We start from the raw sequence: 18,596 nt of genomic DNA on the forward strand, positions 1-18,596 counted from the left end.
CAAGATTCAGTGGTCACTTATTGTCTTGAACAATCCGTTTGTGAAATGAACACAAATAGAAAGCGGTCACGTGCAAAACCCCACTTTTACAATCAAAACTCTTTCAGTTCATTCTGGTTTGACTTTATCCAGTAGAGGACAGTATAAGGTTTGCAATGGTGTATTGCATGTCTAATTTGAAATTTATATCAAGGATTGAGGGCTTGAACTGTTTCTTCACTACAGTGTGCAATCAACCATAACATTACACAGTAATATAAAACCACTTGTTGAGACGTAATTGTTCTTCAGTTTTTGGACGATTTTACAAATGTTGCCAACTCAACAGCATGACTAAAGTTAAACACAGTTGAGGTCAAAAATATACACCTAGGCTAAAGACATTCAAACTCAATTTTTCACAACTCCACACATTTTGTGTTACCATACATTTCCTGTGTTTTAAAAGTCAATTAGGGTATCTACTTTATTTCCATAAGAGGTCATTTCAAACTAATAGCTAAGAGACAGATTTATTTCAGCTTTTATGTACTATATCAAATTTTCAGTGGGTCAAAAGTTTACATACACCTTGTTAGTATTAGATGGAAACCCCATCCCCATCCTCCTGTCCTCCCTGGCAGCTATGGCGATCTGTGGCACAGCACTAGACTGGATCGAGTCCTACCTCTCCGGTCGCTCCTTCCAAGTCGCCTGGGCCGGTGCAGTATTGGCACCTCGCCCCCTTGCCACAGGAGTTCCCCAGGGCTCAGTCCTTGGTCCCCTCCTGTTCTCCCTGTACACCCAATCTCTTGGTCCTGTAATCTCTGCCCATGGTTTTTCTTATCACTGTTATGCCGATGACACCCAACTCTTTCTCTCCTACCCCCCCTCTGACACACAGGTCTCCGCTCGCATCTCTGCTTGCCTGAGGGACATCCAGAGCTGGATGGATAACCACCATCTTAAGCTGAACCCAGGTAAGACAGAGATGATCTTCATTCCTGCTCCATCCTCTAACCTCCTTGACTTTTCTATTTCCCTAGGGGACACCGTGGTGTCATCATCACCCACTGTCAAAAACCTCGGAGTGGTGATGGACAACAGACTGTCCCTCTCCCAGAACATCGCGGCGGTGAGTCGAACGTAAAGGTTCTTCCTGTACAACATCCGGAGAATCCGTCCCTTCCTCACCACCTACACAACCCAGCTCCTGGTTCAAGCGATGGTCCTGTCCCACCTTGACTACTGCAACTCGCTGCTGGCTGGTCTGCCAGCATCCGCCATCAGACCCCTGCAGCTCATCCAGAATGCTGCAACTTGTCTGGTCTACAACCTCCCCAGACATTCCCATGTCACCCCCCTGCTCACTGACCTCCACTGGCTGCCTGTTATGGCTCGCATCAAATTTAAGACTTTGATGCTTGCATACCAGGCAGCTAAGGGGTCAGCCCCAGGATACATCCAGAGGATCATCAGACCCTACACACCAGCCAGACCTCTCCGTTCTGCCACCTCTGGATGCTTGGCACCTCCCCCTCTTCTTGTCTGTACTTCCTGTTCGCGTCTGCTGTCTGTCCTGGCCCCTCGCTGGTGGAATGACCTTCCCGTGGAGGTCAGAACAGCAGAGAATCTGACTACCTTCAAGCGCAGACTAAAGACTCATCTCTTCAGGAAGCACCTCTCCCCACCCCTCCCTAGCCTCTAGTTTAGCTCAATGTACCTAGTTAGGCTAATGCGATCTCGTTAGTTTTGTATTTGGCAGGATTGTTTTGTTTGATTCTGATTAGGCAAATGTGATTTCAGTGCTAGTTTTGTACTTGGCAGGATTGTTTTGTTTATTTGCTGAACAGGTTACCCTACAGGGTTGGAGTCCTGATCTATGTGGTCACTATGATCTTTACTTCACTCTAGTGTGTTTTTCTGCACCTCTGCACTTTGAACTGATGCACTTGTTGTACGTCGCTCTGGATAAGAGCGTCTGCTAAATGCCTGTAATGTAATGTAATGTAATGTAATTGCCTTTAGATTGCTTAACTTTAATCAAATGCTTGGGGTACCCTTCAACAAGCTTCTCACAATACTTTGCCGGAATTTTTGCCCATTCCTCCAGACAGAACTGGTGTAACTCAGTCAGGTTTAACTTTCTAGCTGGAGTTGTGAAAAACTGAGTTTGAATGCCTTTAGCCTAGGTGTATGTAAACTTTTGGCCTTTGGTATCACCTTGCTGACATGGATTTGGGCAGTGGGTCAGAAGAGTAGGAAGCAGCATGAAGTTTAGCCAGGATACATATGAACATGGCAAAGGTGTAGGCTACATATTACTGCTAGTATCATTTCAGTTATTTACGTTGTGTCATATTTTTTATATTGCTGAATTCACATTAGTCGTAAGAGACAACTGTTAGCCTTGCTAATAATGCTCAGCATATTAAATACCTGTACTAAATAGCTGTTAGTATTGGGACAATTGTTAATATACTATGAGCAGAGTTAGCATAGTCGCCTGGTGTTAGAATTCATGCCACTCAAGAGGTCTGTGCTATTCTCTAATATGGGAATTTCACATACTGTAGTGTAAGCGTTCATTTATGTGGCTCAGTTATCTGTTTGATGTTTGGTATACCATGAAGCTAGAACATCACCAATATTTTTCTTACTGTACATAATGTTGGCTATTAGTATCTCAACTTGCTATAATTGTTGCTTAGGCATGGAAAATACTCATTAAAATTTACTGTGTGCAGATAAGTGCTAGATGAACTTAAAAATGTTGACCACAAATAGTAACATTTGTAAAATGTCGTCCCATCTCCATGGAACTAAAGATTACAGTGGTTTAGGGTTTCAGTTGACACACTTGCTACTGCGGGAGAGGTTCTGTCAGCCAGAGGGAAATGCTTTGGGGTTCTGACAGTAGGGGGCAGCAGAGTGTAATTTTTCCTCATACGGACAGCTTCCACCATTCTGCATTGTACTTCACGTCACGTCGTGTTGCATTTCGGGTGATTCGCTGTCTTGATGAATTCTTAGCTCTGTGATTTGAAGACAACATTATTATTTGAGAAAAATAAAGCCCTAATACCAGCTAATATTGGGCTGGTATCAGCATAGAAGCCATTAAAATATTTTTACGGATTCGGTAACTCTTGTCGTTTTATAACAGTTAGCAACATAAAACTCGTAAGACCCTAATAGGGACAGTTTATTTTTGACTATGTCATAAATGCTACTCAAATAAAACATATAAATACCTAACTTGTCAGAAAATAACAGCTGTTTTCTTTAATACGATTTATCCGCTTCCCTCTTCCTATGTAATCCCTGTAGTTGCAGAGGGAGGTGACACTTTCTGTTCGCACATGCGTTCCACGCAGAAACATCAAAAACAAAATTGACATCTGAGCTCACTTTAACAGGTCATTTGACTTTATGAGCATTTGTGCCTGCACCTAACACTGCACTGAAGTCAATTGAAGGTATTATTACACATTTTTGCTACAAAAAAAAATTGCTGTGAAATGTTTCACGTTATTCTGTTGTTATGTATTCATGCTTTCATATTAGGTGTCCTAAAATGATAAGCTGCCAGTGTCCTCAGGAACTTAAAATTCTACAGCAATAGAGTGTTATAGTAATTACGTCTTTTTGTAGGCCAACCCGGATGTTTCTTCCGCCATGGGTTCCCTCTGCAGATTTCCCGTGTTTTTTTCCCATAGGGATTTAGTTTTATGCCAAAAATAAGGTCTGTGTGTAACGTATGCCTAAGACAGTTTCACGTTTTGTTCTACGAGATAAATTACCCCCATTAATATCTCAACTGTGAATTTTAAAACTGTTATGTGCTTTAACCTCTTAGCGCACAGCCCCTAGTGGTCAGCACGCCAGCGTGCCTAGATTACTAAAGTCAAACATTCGGTGCTACTGCAACCAACGTGTGAGATAAAAACAGAAACGCGTTGTTTTAGTTTCATTAGTAGACGACACACGACAACTATGCCGAAAACGGAGTTTCGCAGCCCCACCATTGTCGCTCTGGTCGTTCATTTAACATGCACCCCCTCCCTGCAGTCTCATATAAAAAACACCCCCCACCCTTGACATAATGGACAATATTGTCTATCTTGGTATTCATAAAAATATTCTTTCACCACTAAAAAATCTTATTCCGTCATAGCAACAAGATAAACTCGACAATAGCCCTAAGATATGCCTATACAGCAGTGAAAACGCTGCTCACTGAATAACGAAATAAACGAGAAAAAGTTTTTAAAAATGATACCATGTCATTCTACAGTCAATATCTGGGACTAAATATTGAATAAATATAAAACCTTACTGTTGGTTTTACGTGTAGAGATGTCCATTTTGAGACTGCGTGGTCATATATTGTCTTGGACAATCCATTTGGGAAATATACGCGCATCTGTGACGCCTGGGTATCTTCCAAAATAGCTGTGGGTAATACCACACCTGTTGTTTACGGCGTCGTCACCCTTTTTAATACAGTCTGGCTTGATTGACAATTCATTTATTCAGTAGGTTCTAACGATGTATAACATGTCTAATTCTGTTTTTGGAATAGCTTTTTATAGGTCAGCGTAACAGAAAATATTCTTAGCATCGCATTCACTTACGCATTCACTCTGTTAGCAGACAAATACGCTGCACCTAAAGAAACGTGTTCAAGGATATTTCGTAATTTCTTGTAAAATACTATTATTGTTGAGGACTTCTGAACATAGCTAAGCCATATGTTTGCTGATAGACCTAGCTGACATCGTTTTCTGGAGCAAAACAGAAGCGAATAGAACAGTATCATTGATACTGTCTCTGTCTCCATCTACTGAACATAGAGGAGATTTCATCATTAGCCGCGTTTCCACCGCAGGAACTATACCCCGGAACTAAGAACCTTTTGAGGAACTCAGTGCGTTTCCACCGCAGGAACTAGGGTCTAAATTTAGTTCCTGGGGCTTTATTTTACCCCCCAAAAGGTTCCTGCTTGGGGGGTAGTACTTTCCGAAAGTACAGGAACCTTTTGGGTGGAGCTTGCAGCGCTGAACATTTCTGATTGGTCGAGTACTCGCAGCATTTTTTTGTGTTTTTTGTTTTCAGGCGCCATTTTTAAAAATAAGCAGGCGCAAACCAATTTATTTTCATAATAACTTCAAATCAAACTTGTATGTTATGCGGCGCAGTAGCCTACTTTTGGTTATAGCCTGTCAACGTCTTGGAATTATAACGTGTGCTCTTCTGCTCTTTTCTTGCTTTAGTATTCGTTTTATAAAATGCTAAGCATTCGTGCTGGGACAGCATATTACGTACTAAAACATTCAAACGGATTAATTCGGTTGCTGAATATTTTCTTCCGGATTTTCTTTGTTAGCCCATTGTAATTGACTCAAAACGTTTGATACAGTTATGTGAGGTATGCGGTAGTTCTGCGTAATTAACATTGGTGATACAGTAAAAGCAAACTGGAAATCACCTTCCGCACTTTTTGTCAGGGTAAAATAAAAGGTTAATTCTAGTAACCGTCCCTTTAGCTTTTTCAGACTGCCGTAATTTTACTCCATTTTACTGCCATTCTTCAATTCCACAAAAAGACTAGGAAGACTATGGACTAATTTATGGTGCATGGTTCGCATCTGGAGGGCACACTTCGCTGCTCGGCTAGCAGTAACTTCGAAGGAAAGCAAACGGTGGCTGTACCACTACTAATTTACATTTTCACGCAAGTCCGAGTTTTCGTTCTATTCTTGTCATTTTGCGATTAGCCTATATGGAATTGACGACGAGAAAGTAATCAAACAGCAAATTGTTTACAACGTGTGGATGTTTTCTGCTGTTGTTGCCAGTTATACATATAAATGTGAATGCATTCTGTCGCTTCGGATGTCAAGACATGAAAGCAAATGTTCGCATAAAAACATAATGAATGTGTTTGAGAGGATATATGAAAATCAATAAATACAAAAGTAACCATATATAGGCTAGTCATTGTTGGTAACCCGTTGTATATAAGTGGAATAAACCCATCCGGGCTGTCCCGGTTATTAGAAATAATGTAGGCTACTTCGTGTAGTATGGGTTACAGAAGAAATCATATGACAGATGGACCGACGACAACGTCGCTTTTTCATACGTCAGTGGGCTAATTTGCCTAATCTTCACGGTACTTTAGACCCCGGTGGAAACGCAGACAACCATTGGCTGAAGGAACCTTTTAGTTCCTGGTAAAGTAGTTCCTGGGACTGAAAGTTCCTGGTAATTTTGGTGGCTATTGCTATGTAAGTATTACCGCTCAAAATATTTCGGTTATATACGTTATTTTTTAAATTGAGTATCTTTAAATAGGTTAGTGGTGTTATATAATGTGAATATTTCACACTGTAATGCAAGCGTTTTTGTGAAGCATAAAACAGTGATGAGCTGGAACATTGCCAAAACGTGGTGGACGGGTGAAAATTGTTTTCATGTTGTCTCATCCCCATACAAGAAAACATACGAGAGTACAGAGTATAGAAATACACACAAGTTAATTATTACACATTTAGGTACTGTACCGCATTGTGTGACAATATTTTTGCATTATTTTTTTATCTGATAGCAATGTTTCATCTTAAACCCTCATAAGGGGCTCATTTATATGCTTTATAATGCAAAAAAAGCATTTTATTCAATTTTGGAGAGATTTTGGATATGTTTCTGAACACCTAGCTATTTTAGACCACTGTACTGACTGAAAGCTTGTAATTCCCATTTGAAAATTATGCAACAGTGATTTTCTTGAGTCAAAACAGTTGATTTGTAGTGAAATACGTAGATATGTTGTGATTTACAGCAATGCATAATTTAGACATTTTGGATAGATTTGGAGATGCTGGGTACACTGCTTAGATTTTGCTTCATACATCTATAGTAGTTCTACATATCCACCCTTAGATTTTATGAACTTGTGGTCAAGAAGTTTTTGACCTAGCACATGTATAGTTTAACCTCCTGTATATATGCAATCTCTCAGTATTTCATTGCAAACTTAAAAAGTGCACATTTATTTTTGTTTTTTTGTCAAAACAATTGCATTTGTGGCACTTTATTTCTTCCAAAATTATGAATATAAACTAATCTGCGTTAGTATTTTAAAATGTACAAATGTCTTGCTTCTTTTAAGCCATTTTTCAAGTCTTTGTGGTGTTCACATCTGGAGTTATAAAGCTTTAAATAGGGTACCCCCTAAATGGGTAAGGATTGGCAAGATTTGACTTGTGCCTTAAGAGGTGTAAATGGTAAGTTGCTATATTGAAACTACAACAGTTGCTGCATGCAGGCGGGTGGTTGCAAAAATGCGACCATTGTTGTAGTTTCAACATAGCAACTTGTTAGCAACTTAGTTTTAAAAAGCATGCACTGTAACAGCTTCAAAATCCAACCGTCCAACAAATCGTCTCTGGTTGTCTACAATTTAGGCTAGTAATCCGCGCTCTCAAATTTCCACATATTTTTTCTACATTACTTATTTTTCTACATTCGATCCCTGGGGTTCTCTGTAGCCGCTAGACCAGACATGGGCAAACTACGGCCCGCGGGCCACGTACGGCCCGTTAGGCTTTTTAATCCGGCCCGCCGAACTTGTCCAAATTATAGTAAAAACCTTCTTTTTTCCCCTTTCCCTGCAATGCCCACCTTTCCCCAATAGATGGCGCACTCGAAACACATTGACCGTTGTTGGAGTGGCGCGTATTTCTCTTTATTTCACTTTAATTTTCACTTCGTTTCACGTCACCATTAAGCCCTTCTGTAAAAATGAGCGGACCAAAGAGAAGGAAAGTGGACAGCGAATGCCGAGTGTTTAATAAGGAGTGGACAACAAAATACTTCTTCACTGAAGTCCGATCAAAGGCTGTATGTCTGATATGCCAAGAAGCTGTTGCGGTTTTCAAAGAGTACAATATCAGCCGTCACTTTGCCACGAAACATGCAAACTATGCTAGCAAGCAGTCAACACAAGAACGGGCGGCTACTGCTCAGAGGTTGGCAGCTAATTTACAGAATCAACAGAACTTTTTTCACCGACAAACTGCAATTCAAGAGTCAAGTACCAAGGCAACTATTTGCTGGCATTCAAATTAGCAAAGGCTAGCAAGCCTTTCTCCGAAGGCGAGTTTTTGAAAGAGTGCATGGTAGAGACAGCAGGTCTCTTGTGTCCGGAGAGCAAAGCCAAGTTTGAAAAAATTAGTTTAGCACGCAGGACAGTGACTCGTCGCGTGGAACTGATTGACGAAGATATAGTCAGCGAGTTAAACAAAAAGGCGGAGTCCTTTAAGTTATATTCACTAGCACTGGATGAAAGTAACGACATAAAAGACACTGCTCAGCTCCTAATTTTTATCCGAGGGATTAACGACAGTTTTGAGATAACGGAAGAGCTTTTGAGCATGGAATCACTGAAAGGGAAAACGCGAGGAGAGGACTTATATGAACAGGTGTCTGCTGTCATCGAGAGAATGAAGCTACCTTGGAGTAAACTTGCCAATGTCACCACGGATGGATCGCCAAATTTAACTGGAAAAAACATCGGCTGCTGAAAAGAATCCAGGATAAAGTGAAAGAAGAAAACCCTGACCAGAATGTTATTTTACTTCACTGCATCATTCATCAGGAGTCTCTGTGTAAGTCTGTATTGCAGCTTAATCACGTCGTGGATCCAGTTGTAAAACTTGTTAACTTCATACGAGCAAAGGGACTTAATCATCGTCAGTTCATTACGTTTCTGGAAGAAACTAATGCGGATCACCAGGACCTACTTTACCACTCTCGCGTTCGCTGGTTAAGTTTGGGGAAAGTGTTTCAACGAGTCTGGGAGCTCAAAGACGAGATTCGCTCATTTTTAATTTAATGGGGAAATCCGAAGAATTTCCCGAGCTGAGCGACACAAACTGGCTTTGTGACTTTGCGTTTGCTGTGGACATATTTTCACACATGAATGAGCTGAACGTGAAGCTACAGGGTAAAGATCAGTTTGCGCACGACATGTACACAAATGTGAGAGCCTTCAAATCCAAGCTGGTTTTATTCTCCAGGCAAATGTCAAACAAATCTTTCGCACATTTCCCACACTAGCCGTGCAGAAAGAGGCCGCCCGAAATGCGAAGAAATACTGCAAATCGCTGGACGATCTGCACAGAGAATTTTGCCGTCGGTTCTGTGATTTTGAAAAAATTGACAAGTCACTTCAACTGGTGTCCTGTCCCCTGTCACAAGACCCCGAATTAGACCGCAGGAGCTGCAATTAGAACTGATCGATCTTCAGTCTGACTCCGTCTCAAAGGAGAAGTTCAAGTCTCTTAAACTGAATGACTTTTACGCTTCACTTAACGAGACCGCGTTTCCAAACCTCCGGAGGACGGCGCAGAAGATGCTGGTGTTGTTTGGCTCGACTTACGTGTGTGAACAGACGTTTAGCGTCATGAAAATCAACAAAGCCCATCACAGATCCAAGTTAACTGACCAACACCTCAGATCTGTCCTGAGAATTGCCACAACAAAACTAACTCCAGACTTTGATGCACTGGCAAAAAAGGGAGACCAACAACACTGTTCCCACTGAAATGGTGAGTTTTTCTTCTGTGTTTTGAAAAAATGCATTTGGAAAGTTTGGAAGTGCGTCTTTTAATTAAGAGCAATGCGTATTTACGCACAGCACCGGTACAGTAGCTCAATTAACACGCCGCACATCGCTCTTAATTTAAATTTTCAGCTACAGGTAGGATATTTAATACAGCCCATGTCTGTGTGCTTGGCAACAATACACGTGTACTGTTTGCGCATGAAGGCGAGGTCTTCCGTAGCGAGTTTGTAGAGCGCGCGGTCAAGACAATCCATTTATGATTTTGCGGAGTTTAACACAAGTAGATATTATTGAGCTTGAGTATTTCGTTGTGTAATAATATGTTTTGAATGTTGAAAGTGATTCCATTTTTCAATAAATGTTGATTTCTTTAACTTTGCACCTTAAATTGAAACTTATTAAAAACAGACGCAATCTTGATAAATCACAGTGCGTGTGTTATTTGAATCTATTTACATTTCCTCATCCCAGTATCTGCGAAATAGTATGTAAATGTCATATCTTGCATATTCCTTGAGACAAATTTATTAATTGATAAGGGCTATTTTTCACATTTGAAAGACAGTTAATAAATTGGGTTGTAGTGTTCTTACTGTGCTATGAGGTTTGCACACACTACATTTAATGCTTTAGTATATCCGGCCCAAACACTCCCTCCAAATGCACCTGGCCCGGCCCCTCTGTCAAATTTGAAAACCCATTGTGGCCCGCGAGTCAAAAAGTTTGCCCACCCCTGCGCTAGACCCTACTCCCGTGAGAAAACATAAATTATACAGTAGCATTTATGCCATTATGGATTAAAAATAAACTGTCAAACTCTGTTTGCTGCAAAATCACCAAAACAGGTTTGACCTCCCTAGGGATATGCATCATCGCACACTGGCAGAAGGTTGGGAATTGGGAATCAAAAGACACATCTCCTTATCACTGTGATAATTTTTAAAAACACCCATTTGTAAAACTAAAATGCTTTATACCAAACTGTACCACACTGAAGACATGATCTTGGTGAAGCCTAGATAATGAGCACTATACTACATACCTGATTATCTAAATCACTTATGTTGTCGTAAAATTTCCCGCGACCGCAACAGATGTGGCTCCTGAGTAAATCAATCGCTTTTTTCGTTGCAGCACTTTCGACACAAGCAATATTGGAAGCGCTGTCCTAAAATTTCTTCTTACCGTGAAGAGTGCCTGACCCGCAAACATAAAAATGTGTTAACACGGCAAAACAAGTACATCGAGAATACCATCTTTGGAAAAAAACTCTATATTCTGTAACTGCATTTAGATCAAACCTACCATGCACAAAAATATAAAAACGCACGGAAATCTGTTCATAATGCCATCATAGCATCATCGAGTGTTTAAAACCATAAAACCACCCCCTTAATAAAATAAAATACAAACTGTAGGCTACGCAGTAACGTTAAAAATAGGTCACCTAGTATGATTTTGACAACTTTGTGATTAAACTGGCTCACGTTTCAGTTCATAAAACTCAGAAGTAACTTCAACATCCACCAAGCACTAGTGACTTACTACTACTTAAGTATTTTAGTATAAATTCTGCAGCCTACTTGAGAATACTTGTGTACTAAATGTTGCAAAGAAGTTCAAGTGTAAGCTTAAGTATATTTTCCTGATGAGTAGGCCTATACTTGTTCAAAAGTGAACCAAGTAGACTCTCTTATGTTAAGAAAGAATGCTATAGGCCTACTAGCAGGGACGTGCACAGACATTTTGAGGGGCTGTTGCTCTAACCTGAAAAAGGGCAACACCCCCCCAACAATTTGTTGTTAAGACCATTAAAAGCTTAATATTATGCCATTTTGGGCTTGGGCCATTTTTTTGCCCAGGAGTGTGTATACACATCAGGAAAATATACTTACGCTTACACTTGAATTTATTTGCAAGCTTTGGTACAGCAAGTATTCTCAAGTAGGTTTCAGAAATTATACTACAATATTTAAGTAGTAGTAAGTCACTAGTGCTCAGTGGATGTTCAATTTTCTCTTGAGTGTTATTAACTAAAACGTGAGCCAGTTTAGTCCCAAAGTTGTCAAAGTCAGACTAGTGGGTCTCTACATAATGTGTAGCCTACAGTTTTTTTTTCTTCTATAGAATTAGGGCTCTAAAAAGAATTCTCATTGACTGAGGAGGGGAATTTGGGAATAAGGTGCTGTGAAATATCCTACTACTTGAATAAAGGAACTCTGAAAAGATGCACCATATAAAGTTTTATAAGCACACTAATATAGCATTCTTTCTTAAAATAAGAAAGTCTACTTGGTTCACTTTTGAACACATATAGGCCTACACATCAGGAAAATATACTTAAGCTTAGACTTGAACTTCTAACATTTAGTACACAAAGTATTCACCAAGTATTGTCAAATAGGCTGCAGAATTTATCCTAAAATGCTAGTAGTAAGTCACTAGTGCTCAGTGGATATTTAAGTCACTTCTGAGTTTTATAAACGTGAGGCAGTTTAATCACGAAGTTGTCAAAATCAGACTAGTTGGTCTATATTTAAAGTTAACGTGTAGCCTACAGTTTTTATTTTATTTTATTAAGGGGGTGGTTTTATAGTTTTAAACACTCCGCGCTATGATGGCATTATAAACAGATTGACGAGCGTTTTTATATTTTTGTGAATGGCGTGTTTGATCTAAATGCAGTTACCGAATACAACGAGCGTCCCCCCCATAGATGGTATTTCTCGATGTAATTGTGTCGCAGTGTTAACACATTTCTACGCTTGCGGGCCAGGCACTCTTCACGGGAAGAAGAAATTTTAGGATAGCACTTCGAAAGCTGTCTCCAGTTCTTGTATATCTCGATGATGTAAACAAGTAAGGCATTCTTCACGGTCGGAAAAAACTATGACAGCGTAGCCTAGCAGCCAACATATTGCATTAGCCAAGTTAATGTTAGCTGCATAATCAGTGGTTAACCTTGTAGCACTCGGTCGCACAACAGTCCGTTACTCGACATCGCTAAGCTAAAACTGTTCTGGATTTAGCTAGTCGAAGCTACAACTGAATGGTAAAATGATAGCCACCTATCCATTGAGCCAGATAAATGATAGCTAGCTAGCATTAATTTAGCCAAGTAATTTAGGCTTAAAAGGTCATGTCAGTTAGCTAGCCAATATGATCTAGTACAAATGTTGCTGGCTTGGTAGAAGCTTGCTTACACTCTTAGCTTAAACCAGAAATGGCTTAATTAGGCAACACTGTCATCGACATCAGTGAATGGAAACCTGAATGGCCAGGCTACCCGTATATTAGGTTTGCTAGCTAAGTTAGGTGCTACCGCGTTCCTAGTTACGGATAACTCAACACCTGGCAAAGAAAACCCGATAGTTAAACGTATTCATACTTACTGCGGGGTAATGTCAAATCTAACATCTCTGTCCTCCCACAGTGCATCCAACACAGAAGCCATGGTCATGTTTTTATTAGTAAAAAAAATAATAATAATTTTCTATTTGACTGGGGATTTTGACCAAACAATTCCTACCGCCTAATCATACAGCGACAAACACTTCTTCTTCTTCTTCGGTGTTGTTTACCGGCAGCTTACATCCTTGAAAGTTGCATTACTGCCATCTTTCGGAGTAAGTTAACTCCTACAGCTTATTGACTGTCACACTATCATTAACAGTCCCGTTCCCTGAAGGTAGTTAATAAAACATCTCCTCCCCTGCCCACTAGCACCACACTCCAGTACATTCCTCAATCCTGCTCCTGTTATCCCCAATCCTCCCATCTCCTCCATCATATCCTTCCTTTCGACCTATATTTATTGCAGTTAATGATAACGTGTTCTACGGTTTCTGGTACCTGACAGATTTCACAAAGACCGGTTGGATGTTTACCTATAAGATGAAGCGTGCTGCGTAAATTGCTGTGTCCTATTCTTAATCTTGATATTACAACCTCCTCTCTTCTGTTTCCTCCCCTCTTTCTTACACTGCCTACTCTATTTTGTATCAGATGTAAATGTCTCCCCCTTCTCTCCTGATCCCAGTGCTGCTGCCATTCTTTATTAATATTTCCCCACACAATGCCCTTTCCCTCTGATTTAGATAACTTGAAATTGATTTCAACACTTCCCTTTTTGACTGCTTCTTTTGCCAACGTATCTGCTCTCTCGTTTCCCGGGATATCTGAATGTGCTGGGACCCACATGAATGTAACACTTTTCCCTTGCCTAACCACTCTTGAATTGGCAAACAAGATTTCATACAGCAGATCCTGGTGATTTCTGGCTGTACCTGCCTTAATACTTGCAATGGCCGACACAGAATCACTACATATTACTATTTTGTTAACCCTACCCCGTTCAGCCCATTCTAATGCCATCAATATGGCAAACAATTCAACCGCATACACACTTAAACAATCCGATGTTTTCTTGCTAATTCCCACTTGGTAACTAGGCACAGCAACTGCAGCCCCTGTCGCATCTGTCTGCGGATCCTTTGATCCATCTGTAAAAATCTGAACACTGCCTTTATACTTACAGTCCCTATAGTTATAATATTCACTAACTAAGTCAGCATTCTTATTACTATGCTTAATCTTAAGTAATTCCAGATCTACCCCCACACTTTCTAACTCCCAGACAGGTCTAACAGGCCACACCACAGTTTCGCCAAACTCTTTATCATATACTCCCATATCTCTTGCCACTTGATCTCCTGCCCATCCAAAACTTGATTTTTCCATCCTCTCCTTCTCCCTGCTTGTCTGCAGTACCCTTTTTGTTGGATGACTATCTCCATGCCCCCTTAGATTAACCCAGTAGTTAGCCACCAGCTGTTTCCGACGCAACCACAGTGGCATTTCACCAGCTTCCACTTGGAGTGCACACACTGGGGAAGTTTTAACTGCTCCTAAACACACTCGTAAAGCCCAAGCTTGTATAACATCTAGGTCCGCCAGCACAGATTATGCTGCTGATCCATATACGATACTTCCATAGTCTAATCTTGATCTAATTAAGGCTACATAAATATATTTCAGAGATGCTATATCAGCTCCCCACTCCAATCCTGCAAGACACCTCGTGACATTTATCACTTTTTTACATCTACTAACAACATATCTAATATGCTCCCTCCATGTTAACCTCATATCAAAATATACTCCCAAAAAACGAAAACTCACAACTTTCTCTAAATTATTTCCATACAATTTCGAATTGCATTCCCTGAGTTTCTTTCTTGTAAAGAGCATAGATTTTGTTTTTTCAACTGAAAATTTAACTCCCCACTTTGTTCCCCACTTTTCAACTTGATTAATTCCATCTTGCACTGTCTTCACTATGTGTTCAACATTTCTCCCTCTTTTCCACAAAGCCCCGTCATCTGCAAACAATGGCTTCCCCATATCCATAGGGATATTCATAAATATGTCATTTATCATGATGGAAAATAAAGTTGGACTTACTACACTTCCCTGAGGTGTCCCGTTTTCCACAACATATTTGGTTGATAACTCTGACCCTATCTTCACCTGAATAGTCCTTCCATCTAAAAAGTCCATAACCCAATTAAACTTTTTCCCTCCAACTCCCATTACGTGCAGTTTGATTAGAAGTCCCTCTCTCCATAGCATATCATACGCTTTCTCAACATCAAAAAACACTGCAGCCACTGTCTCTTTATTTACTTGCGCTTTCCTTATTTCATTCTCCAGACACAACATTGGATCCATAGTATTCCTTCCTCTCCTGAATCCACTTTGATACGACGCCACCATACCTCCTTTTTCCAAAAAATACATTAACCTCTCATTTATCATACGTTCCATTAACTTACAAATGTGAGATGTCAAGGCAATCGGTCTATAGTTTCCAGGCCTGCTGGCATCTTTTCCAGGTTTCCTTATTGGAATAATTATCGCCTCCTTCCAGCTCCTTGGCATTCTCCCCTCTTCCCACACTTTATTATACAGTGACAACAATTTCCCCAGACTTCCTACACTCAGATGTTTTAACATGCTATAACATGTCTCATCTTTACCCGGTGCTGTCTTTCCTGTTTTATCTAGTGCCCTTTTTAATTCTCCCATGATGAAAGGTAAATTTTGTCCATCATCATTACTATCCTTTCTGCATAAAGCCTCCATATTTCTCTTTGCCTCTTCTTCCTTCTACTGATAAATTATTGGAGCTATGTACCCTAACAAACGTATTTGCCAATAACTCTGCCTTTTCTTTATTTGTTACTGCAGTTTCATTTCCATCGGTCAGAGCCGGATAACTCCACTCCCTCCTGTCCCCTCCCATCTTTTTTATCATCCCCCATACTTCTCCCACCTGAGTTGTGTTTCCAATTGTACCACAGTACTTTCTCCAATGTGTCCTTTTTGTCTGTCTTATTATCCTCCTTACTACTGCCTGGGCCTGCTTGTACTGAATCATATGTTGAAAATTATGAGTTCTTTTGACTAGTTTAAACGCCTTATTTCTATTTCTCACTGCTTCCTTACACTTATCATCCCACCATGGTACCACTTTCTTCTTCATACTACCTTTACTTTTAGGAATGGATTCGAATGCAGCTGTCATTATGCCTTGTTTTATTTTGCTGTCAAGTGACTCTGTGTCCATGTGTCCATCATTAACCTGACTTAAATATCTATCACTTCCTTCCAGAAATTTCTCCCAATCAGCTTTCCCAAGGATCCATTTCCCACCTGTGTTCTCTATGGTCAATGAGACAGCAATATTTATCTTACACCAGACTGGGTAATGATCACTCCCTATAGTACCTTCTTGGTACACTGTCCAATCACACACTGCTGCTATGTTGTTTGACACAAGTGTAAGATCAAGTGCAGCCTCTCTCCCTGAATTAACATCTATTCTTGTACTACTGCCATCATTTAAACATACTAAGTTATTTTCATCTAACAACTCTTCTATCACCTGCCCATTAGCATCTGTTCTGTCACTCCCCCATAATGTGTTATGTCCATTAAAATCACCACACCAAACCGTGCTACTACCATTCTGCCCTTCTATCTCCTCAAGCTTGCTTAACTCTAGTCTTTTGCATGGATTATAGTAATTCACAATCACTAACTCTTTCCTTTCTGCCCACACTTTTACTACCACATACTCTTGCTCATTACCTATACCTATTACTCTGTAAGGGACACCTTGCTTTACAAAAGTGACACATCCTCCTCCTCCCCCCTCTGTCCTATCTCGCCTCACTGCCACATAACCATATAAAACAAAATCCAAATTAGACTTTAACCAGGACTCTTGAATACACACAATGTCTGGTTTTTCTCTCCTACTGGCTACAAACTGCTTAAAATATTGCCCATTAGCAACCAGGCTTCTCGCATTCCACTGAAGAATTAAAATTATTAGTACAATCAACCCACACATGCCGTTTCTTGACTTGACTGTACACTGAGTTCATCCCTTACTTCTTCCCATTTTAAACCTATCATATCCAAGTGGTGTACTGCTGCTTTGACAATAACCTGAATCCTTTCTGTTTTAGATTTTATCTCAGCCGTTGCATTTATCACTCCTGCTATGAAGGTCACCAATTTCTTCTTCTCTATCAATCCATCCATTCTTATCTTGCTTTTCTTTTGCTACCGCTTGTTCTTTGCTACATCCTCCCTCCTCATTCTGTTTTTCCATCCTAACTGCCTCAGCAAATGAGACTTTTTCCTTCCTCCTTATCTCCTGCACCTCCACCTCTCTTCTCAACACTTCACAACCCCAATAAGCCACACTATGATTCCCTCCACAGTTACAACATTTTGTTCTCACTCCCTCTCCACACTTCCCATACTCATGTTCCCCACCACATCTAGCACACCTTCTCTTCCCTTTGCACACCTTAGCCACATGCCCAAATTCCTGGCAGTTAAAACACCTCATTGGCTTTGGTATGAACTCTCTAACTCTGTATCTCACAAATCCAAAGTATAATTCCTTTGGGAGAACCTTTGTTTCAAACTCAATCAAAACGGTCTCAGTCTCTTCTTTCTCCACCCCCCTTGTCATTCTTTTAGCACTTTTAACTAACCTATTCCGCACCCTCAAGTTCTCTACCAGTTGCTTCATGCTAACTACAAGAGGTAATCCAGAAATTACCCCCTTGCACCCACCACCCCTCTGCTCCCCCACTCTTACTACTTTGGCTACTTTAGCTTTTCCAACACTACTCATTTTCTTTGCCTTCTCCATCTGACCTTCATTGTCACATCCTATAAGCAAGTTTCCATCTCCCAAAACTCTTGCATACTTCACTTCACCAATTTGTCCTCTAATAGTTTTAGTTAGCTTCAGCAGATCAACTTTCTTTATTCCCCCCTCTCCCTCAAATCTCACCACTATGCCTTCGGGTCCTCCTCCTTCCTCTCGCTCCCCTCACTATCCGTTCCACCTGAGCTAGATCCGTCCTCTTTTCTCTCTCTTTTACTTCTACTTTCCTTCATGCCTCTGTTCCCTCTCACCACCTGCCACTCACTCGCCCCCTTCTCACCTTCCTCCATGCTGTCACCATCGGTCTCCCTCCCCGCCATCCTGTCAGGGATTGTAAGGAGGAGCAGTGCAGGAATACCGTTCCGGACCTATGCAGGCCGTCGGTCGATATTCCTACAAAAACTCCCCGGGACACCCAAACCTATTGCTACCACGTCCCGACGTCCGCAAAACAAAGTCAATATCATTTAATCACTCAAAAAAAAGCCAAACTAAGTAAAAAAAAAAAACAAACAAAAAAACAGACAAAAACAAAACCAGCGTAGCACAATGCACCCTTCCAGAGACAAGTTTTATTTTAAACTGTTGCCCGTCGACTCCGCATTAATGTTGACGTTGATTTGCAGCTAACCAGCTAAAAGAAATCACAAACGCTATCAGCCGATCTTCCCACTTCCCACTCGTTTACCGCCCGTTTCCTGAATCTGAGACAGCTACGGCAACTCCGTATGG

The 18,596-nt window shown here is 40.6% G+C and overlaps 1 protein-coding gene across 1 annotated transcript in view; it reads right to left on the reverse strand.

Moving 5' to 3' along the window:
- The window catches only part of bbs5 (Bardet-Biedl syndrome 5), a 50,200-nt gene extending 37,003 nt beyond the window's left edge, over positions 1-13,197 (reverse strand). The window contains exon 1 of the mRNA XM_064329901.1: positions 13,006-13,197. Coding sequence (XP_064185971.1) covers positions 13,006-13,073 — 68 coding nt within the window. The 5' untranslated portion in view covers positions 13,074-13,197. The remainder of the gene's footprint in view (positions 1-13,005) is intronic.
- Between the last annotated feature and the right edge of the window lie 5,399 nt (positions 13,198-18,596).

Source organism: Anguilla rostrata, chromosome 3 (assembly GCF_018555375.3).
Source record: "Anguilla rostrata isolate EN2019 chromosome 3, ASM1855537v3, whole genome shotgun sequence".
NCBI classification, from domain to species: domain Eukaryota; kingdom Metazoa; phylum Chordata; class Actinopteri; order Anguilliformes; family Anguillidae; genus Anguilla; species Anguilla rostrata.